This window comes from Corylus avellana, chromosome ca6 (genome assembly GCF_901000735.1).
Source record: "Corylus avellana chromosome ca6, CavTom2PMs-1.0".
NCBI classification, from domain to species: Eukaryota; Viridiplantae; Streptophyta; class Magnoliopsida; order Fagales; family Betulaceae; genus Corylus; species Corylus avellana.
Window position 1 is genome coordinate 23,102,856 of NC_081546.1, and position 8,204 is coordinate 23,111,059.

At 33.4% G+C, this 8,204-nt stretch overlaps 1 protein-coding gene across 1 annotated transcript; it reads right to left on the reverse strand.

Annotated features, from left to right (window-relative positions):
• Positions 1–4,394: 4,394 nt before the first annotated feature.
• On the reverse strand, positions 4,395–7,232 carry LOC132184286 (protein C2-DOMAIN ABA-RELATED 4-like). The gene is made up of 3 exons (XM_059597859.1): positions 6,993–7,232; positions 5,832–5,927; positions 4,395–5,015 (listed from the first exon to the last, which is right to left on the reverse strand). The coding sequence occupies exons 1-3, from the start codon at positions 7,164–7,166 to the stop codon at positions 4,725–4,727; spliced, it is 561 nt and encodes a 186-aa protein (XP_059453842.1). The 5' UTR covers positions 7,167–7,232; the 3' UTR covers positions 4,395–4,724.
• Between the last annotated feature and the right edge of the window lie 972 nt (positions 7,233–8,204).

Sequence of the window (8,204 nt, forward strand, 5' to 3'; positions counted from 1 at the left end):
GACAAACTTATTTGCAAGTATGAGCACGCTAATACATGATTGGGTAGAGAGAAAATAAATTATGGGATTTGTTGAATGGAGAGAAAATTAAAAATAAATAAACAAATAATCCACCCTAGAAGTGCTGAAAACACAGAAGCATGCGTTGAAGTTAATGATGGGTGGCAAAGTATAAAAGCAAAATGGGAGACAGTGATTGGCGTGTCAGTCCCACAACTCAGTTGAAATTCAAAAAACCTCAAACACCATGCTTAACTGCACGCACTGCAATAGGGTTTGTGTTTCCTAAGAGTATAAAGGGAATGCATGCACTTGATTTGTTTATGTTTTTTTGTTTTTGTTTTAATTATTAATTTTTGTTGATTTTTGTCGTATATATCACTTGGGTTTCTCATATTTATTTTAGTTTATTTTTCTCTGAATAAAGAATAATGGGTGGCACCATCTCCATTCTCCACCATTTGTTTAAACCAGAGGATGAAAAGCACAACAAAAAGGTTTGTGCATGAAGAAGAGCATTAGAGGAACATTATAACGTAATTGACCCAACGTTGTAATGAGATTGGTGATTGAAATTTTGTGAGATAAGCAATCTTTTGGCATCTAATATATAAATCACCCTAATCCAGACCCTGATTTTGATTGAAAATGTACCCAGAAAAAAAGATTTTCTGGATGGTTATAATGGAGTTGGAACCTAATTTTATCTGATACTTCAAGATATATATATCACCCTAATCCAAACCCTGATTCTGATTGATTTTACTTGAAAAAAAATGTACCCAGAAAAGAAGATTTTCTGGATGGTTATAATGGAGTTGGAACCTTTTATCTTATATATATATATATATATATATGAAGTTATCCCTTTAAAAAAATATATATGAAGTTATCCCTTTAAAAAAATAATGATATAAAGATAGAGTTTCCTGCAACTTGCAAATGAGATATATCGCCTTTGCAAGTTGCGGGAAACTCTATCTTTATATCATTTTTTTTTTTAAGGGATAACTTCACTTAAAACCTGTGAACTACTATGCGTTTTGAAAAAAATTCTAAAATTTTAAAAGCTCTCAATTTCACTCCCTCAACTTTCAATTTAATGCAATTGACCCCTATATTAATTTTTGCCATTAAACCATAATGGAAACCACTAAAAATACCAATTTATCCTTCAATTTTTGTTTTTTGTTTTATTTTAAATTTGAAATTAAGGATAAATTTAAAATTTTATAAAAGTTTCAGGGGTATAAATGTCATTTCATCACTTTTAATGTTCAAAAACTGACGGAGTGTGGTAAGTTGTATTGAATTGAAAGTTCGGGAGGTGAAATTGAGAGGTTTTAAAATTTGGAGAGTCTTTTCAAATCATGTGGTAGTTCAAGGGTCATTTGTGAAGTTTTTTCTTTTTTTTTTTTCTTTTTTTTTTTGTTTTGTTTTTAACTCTATTCTTTATCTATTGGAAAATGTCTTCTTTTGTTAACTATTTTCACATTTATGTCAAATCAAAATATTTTTAAAAACCAAAAACAAAAAAATACCCATCAAAACATATTAACAAACATATCTGTATATTTGACGAAAAGTACTAGTTACATATATATATTCTATCACTACAAAATAACTAGTCAAATTGTCATTGGAGCTTCATAGAATCAACCATTCTATGTGGGCATTTAATTTATTTTCTCAGTGTGAGACTGACTTTTTGGGGCATTGTATTTCAAAATGACTAGTCAAGTCCCAATTAGAACTTTCTAAAAATCACCCACTCCATGTGAACAATTCATTAACTTTTTACGATTCTTTGATAACATTTGTAACAACCCAGAAAAAGCAGTACTATAACATCTACTATCACTGTAAAATGATTAGTCAAGCTAAAATTGGAACTATGTTGTTATCGTGCAAAACAATAATGAATAACATGGAATCGAAAATAGAGAGCAAGAGAAAATCGAGACACAGATTTACGTAATCCGGCTAAGTGCCTATGTCCACGGGAGAATGCAGCTATATTTTAATATTAATAATTTCGGGTCACAACATAACATATTTATAAAAAAATCTTAATTGTATGAACATATTTTGAAAAACCCCAAAACACTTATAGGAAAACATCACCACTCCGTGAACGGAGCATATCCGCTCCTACTACTCGACTAACCACTAATATTTCAGTATTATTCTCTATATTTAAAAGAATATGAACCACTAATTTCAACAAATTCCGTAAAATAACTTATAAAACTCGGTCTCATTCATTTAAAAAATCATTATGAGACTTCACGTGAGGTGTTTATCTTTTATCTTTCAAATGTGAGACTAACTCTACTGCCATGGTTTATTTGTCCTTTTTCGTCTGATTTCTTTCCATACTATATTTCCTCCTCGTCGTTCAATACAAAGTATAAAACATTAAACATTAAGCGGGAGAAAAAGCCTTTTTTGGAGATAATTTAGTAGACAATAAAAAAAATTAAAATTAAAAAAGCCCATTTAATTGTACTGCCTCTCTCTCATACACACACGTGGATAAGAAAATCTAATTTTTTATATATATATATTTTTAATGGGAATGAAAAGCAATTAATTAAAATAGAAAGGTACAAAAAGTTTCTTAAATGTATAGCAAAGGATGTTATTTGCATTGGCCATTGTTCACAGTCTACGGTGTATAAGCTAATTTGCTTTGTTGGAGAATGGGCTTTGAATTCCAAGAGATCCAACATTGACTTGGCTTATAGGAATTAGGAAATGGTAAGAGAAGGATAATGTTTTATAATTTTTATAGAAATTATAAAAATCAATATCATAAGTCACACGCATGTAATTCCCCTCTTCCCCTTATTTAATTAAAAAAATAATAATAATTGTAGTTTGTGGGTGCATTTCAAATTTCAATGCCCCTCAAATCAGGGAAAGGTACCCCTCAGCCTTTACCAATAGGGACGGGACCAATCTATGATGCACAGTTGTAAGACTCTTTAATCCATCACTAGGCAATGCCCTACTAGTCATTTAGGCACCAACACAGGGCCATTGCCAATTTTCCCACCTGGGCGAATGTGGAGGCGAGCTGTATAATTAATTATAACCTTAAAAGTAAAAATTAAGATGGAATTTAACTGTTATGATTGAGGGGTCTGATTAAATAAGTCGGATTAGGTTCAATACAACCCGACACTAGGGATGTACAATCTGTACATGCAAATGTGGTTATAAGCTATAACTGCATATGTCTACCCTAAAATCACTAACTGTATCCGTATATGCAGTTAGTGGTTTTTGTTAACCGCATCCGCATGTAATTATGGAGATATCGGTTAATAACCGCCTGCTTGTACAGTCCTACTCAATGGACGACATTTAAAGCTAATAATTTTTTACACGACTCGCAAACTCGAGATAAAGCTAACACAAAATTAGTTGGTTAAATAATTCTTGAACGGAAAGATAGACAAGTCTCACAAAGTGAAAATAATTCATTATAATTGGAATTTTTCTGTTATTCTAATTTTTCAACTTAATCATAAATACGAAAAAAGTTCGGGCCCAAAAAAAAAAAAAAAAAAAAAAAACTACGACGTTACTTGGTGAACAATAATTGTTTAATTTGGTTAAAGTGTGCCAAGTTGAACAAGGCAGGCTCTTCAGATGCCCCAAATTCTGTTACTATTTTGTTTAGCAAGATGGCATTAGCCTAAAATTATAATTACCAAGAAAAAAAACAAGAATCAAATCTTATATTAAAAGTTATTTTGACATCCCAATCTCCAAATAGAGAAAGAGAGATTCTAAAAGGGGCCGGAAAGAGAAGAAAAAATTGAAGGGCTACAAGATCTATAAGGAGCTCGCCCAACCCAGAAGAGGGTGATCGTAAACAGAATGAAGTAAATGAGACACATCATTTCTTCAAAGACAAGTTTTGGTCATTATGCTCAATGGGCCTCCAGAGACCCAATCTTTCCTTATTGTTGGAGCATGATTTCTCGTATCTTAAAGACACAAAAGGTGGGTGTTGTCCAATAAAAACAATTCCATTTGATGGCCCCGAACACAGCTTACAAATTTCATTGTACTGTGCTCTCCAAATAGCAACTCTTCTTAAAATCAAGACTTCCATTATAACTAAGGATTCTTGTGGTTCTGGAAGATCCATCTACAAGAGAACCTAGAACGAAGAGCTACCCCCCCTTTTTCTGCTTGACTCTTCTTAAAAATGCTGGTTTTAAGAAGGAGCGATTGCCCTTCTCCAACCCCGACTAATGCGTTCCACTTGAGGTGATCTCACAGTTCCTATGGGGTGGAAGCCAAGTTCTATTTAATAACCTACTAAAATTTATCCCGCTCTTGAGAACTTAAGCACGTAACAGGGAAAAAAAAAATAGTAATGTTTGAGTAGGATAGGATTATCTCCATGTGCTTTTATCTCATATTATTCAAGCAATTTGCGAATACACAATTAAATACCTGCCAAGTGCTGAGTGAGCAGGCAGCTACAAGTTGAGATTCACAGCAAAAGATGATATAAGGCCATACAAAATAGTATTATGGTATTCAATAATACCAAAAATTGTTCAACCCTATATAATGAGCTACAAACTGGAACCCATAGGCAAACACAAAAACATATAATGTCAGTTCAATACACACCTATGAACAAACCAACCCCACCAGGGAGCTCACATGAAGGAAAGCAAACAAAGGAGCATTCACAATCTTTATAAACCCTTGGAACCAGGAAGATCAATCCATTGCAATTGGATTTCCACTTCTCCACATTCCACATTTCTCAATCTAAGGACCAGATCTTGGACCACCTTGCCATCACTCCACAAGATGCAGCTCTCTTCGGCCAAGCAGTTTTGCCTGCTTGGTTGTACTCTTGTGATTATGGTGCCACTTGGAAGGCCTTGCAAATTCATCCTCAAGGCTTCTATATATGCTTTGACATCAAAATCCGCATCTCCCATTTTGTCGTCTTTGGTAAACGTGTCATGGTCATACACCGTCTGCAATCATAAGAAACAATGACCATCCGTATACAAACATAGAAAATGGAGGACGAGACCAAGACCGAGGCCTAAGACAATTAACAGTTCATTAAGTGGCTTTGCCATATTTGCCATCATCTAATGCATAAAAGTACAGGACATTGGCTACTCATAAATTGCTACTCTACAGAAGTCATTTTCACCTAAAAGGCAGATTTGATATGATCATATTGTGGGCTAGTGAACCTGTTAATATTTTTTATTGCCTTCTAGCTCTCTAGTAAAAATTCACATATGTGATTTAGTGGTAAGAGATTTGCAAAGGAATGAGAAAGCATTCCATATAGGAGACTACAACCACTTAAGACATATTAATATGCAAAACTGGTTGTTTGTTGTGGGAGATGTCTTGTGACTAAGGCAGAATCCAACCTGACAGACAGCCTAGTTAGCTTAGAGATATATACAGGTAAAGGAAGCTCCAGTATTTTGCTCCTCAGTTAACCACGATTCTAAAAGCACCAGAAGAGTAGCATTAAAAAGTAAAGTGAACATCTAAAGTAATCCTTTCTCCAGTACTTCTGCAATTGCACAAGATTTTCAATCTTAAAAGTTTTCCTCAGACATTTTTCAGCTTGAATAGAATCTGGAAAACAAAAAAGGAACTGTCTTTACATCATCATTCGTTCTTAATCATAGTCCTGTTTGAAAATGGAATTTGCACCTTTTATTGGCACATAGAAAACTAGACAAGCAAGGAAAAGATCATTATAAGATAGTGCTAGTGTTTCTATTTCATATTTAATACATGGGGGCAGTGAGCAAAATGCTTACAAGCATGACGAGATCATTAGGGTCTATGACAGAAAGAGTTAGATCTTCATTCCACTCGGGATTAACATCCTTTTTAATAACACGCGTCTTAAGTTTCTGCAACAAATGTTCACATTTAGATGTAATTAGAAGAACTTAATAGCAAGTAGTCGAAAACAACCAGAGAGAAATTTATGGAAAGAAGAAAGAAAAAGGAACTACATTCCTAAGCTAAACATATTACTCAACTAGCTCAGAAAAGGAAGGAACAACAAATAATACAAACCAGACAAAAATTAGAAAAAGAAAAGAGTAATGTTATATCCCACCATTTCATCCGAATGAAAAGGTGGGATATAGCATTACTCAAAAGAAAAAGGAAACGAATATAGCATTTTCAAGCTGCAGATCATAGATTAGATAGAATATTCTATGAACTGAGAATCATTATCAGCATCCTACTCTATTTTGAACAGCAATCAGGGTGGCTATGTGGTAAACAAATTAAGGAGAAATAAACGATCCTAACATACATCTGATTTTGTGTTAAAAACAACAGACATTTTGTTAAATCACCACTTATCTCAAATTAATAAAAAATAATTTATTTAATCATTTAATTAATATTCTAACACTCTTTAGCTCAAGCTTCCTGGTTTAAAACAAGGCTAAACACATAATATTTAATTGAAACGAAAGGTAAATAATAAAAATTGAGTTTTGATCTCATGATTAAATTACCAATTATCTTAAAAGAGTAAGCTAATAGGAAACTGGAAATTTAATCATTTTCATTAATATTTTAATACATTCTAACTAGCATTTTTTTTCTTTTTTAAGAAGCTAACTAGCAAATTGACGAAGCATTGAATACTATAAAATGTCATAACCCAGATTGCTCCTATGAAAGTAGCCAGTTAAGGTCAAGATTGTTAAGATGACAAAGCGAAAAATAGAAAGACATACTATATTCCCTAAATTTCATAATCATGCGAGTCTAACTCCCAATTAAAATTGATTGAAAAATAAATAAATTTTAAAAAAAAAATCATGAAATATTGTTTTTTGCCAAAAAAAAAACACATACGAAATCCGAATTCAACTTCATACGTACAACAAGTAACTAAAACAAATAAATAAATAATCAAGAAAGGAGAGGAATGGATGAGGAAGAAACCAGACCTGTTTGCCCATCTTGACGACAACGTACGGGTCGCTGCTACGGACGTCGCGGACGGCGAGATTGACGCCTCGCTTGACGCGGATTCTGAGGAGCCCCAGCAGACTTTCCATTAGAGACGGTTTGGCATTCGACGACCGCCCGCCAGTCGATGGAGTTGTTGGTGGTTCCGTCATTTCCTTCGATCTCTCTCCTCCCTCTTTATACAAACGCCCAACCCTTCCGATTCACGTCTCGACCCCACAAAATTTATTATCAATTTTGTTTTTTTTTTTAAAAAAAAAAAAACAAATTATATTATATTATTGCGATCGTGAATAATACAAAAAGACACGGACAACACCGTAGGTTGTCAGAAAAAAAGCTCTGGCCCACCTGCTCTTGATCTTGATATTGATGAACTACCGGGTCTTTTTCTATTTTACTGTTTTTTATTTAAAATATATATATAAATTTTTTTTTTTCAATTTCGGGGGGATTAATTTTGGTTGGGGCCGACGGGAGGGAGAGATTGAAAGTGAGAGGAGTCTTTTGGGTGAGGGGTTTTTACTGAGATGAGTTGACCGGGAGATCCGGTAGGCAGTCGGAGAACAATGGACGGGAATTATTTGTGGACGTTGACTGTAGATGGGGAGCCGTGAACGGCGGTTCGTCTGTCAGAAGAGCAACGTGGCTGCCCCTTACTGGTCTTGTCGTGTGGGTCGTATTCTTTATGAGCACACGTTTTAATTTAATGTTTCCCTTTTCTTTCTTTCTTCTCTTTTTCATTTTGTCAAATAAAACTTTATGGTTTATTAATGCATCTAATTTCTTTTAATAATAAAGTTTATTCAACTTATATATATATATATATTACTAAGCTAGGTTAAAAGATCAACTTTATTTTTGATTTAAAGGCAAAAGGTCCATTTTGGAAATATTGAAGAAGTTGAAACTTTCTCTAGAAAGCTCATAATAGTGGTGAGTAGTTACAAATTACAGATATCCAACCATTAAAAATGCCCTTCTAAGTTCTAACTTTTTTCTGTTTTTAGGAAAGAACATCTACTTTTAAATTATATTTATTGATTTGTGGATAAGAACATTGGGGATTAAAACTTTCCCAAATGCCCTTTTAACTTTTCCGTTTTAATTATATATAAAAGGTTTAAAATAAAGGGAAAAATTCACTTTATTCCCGAAATTTCAGAAATTTTTCAATTTCAATCCCAAAG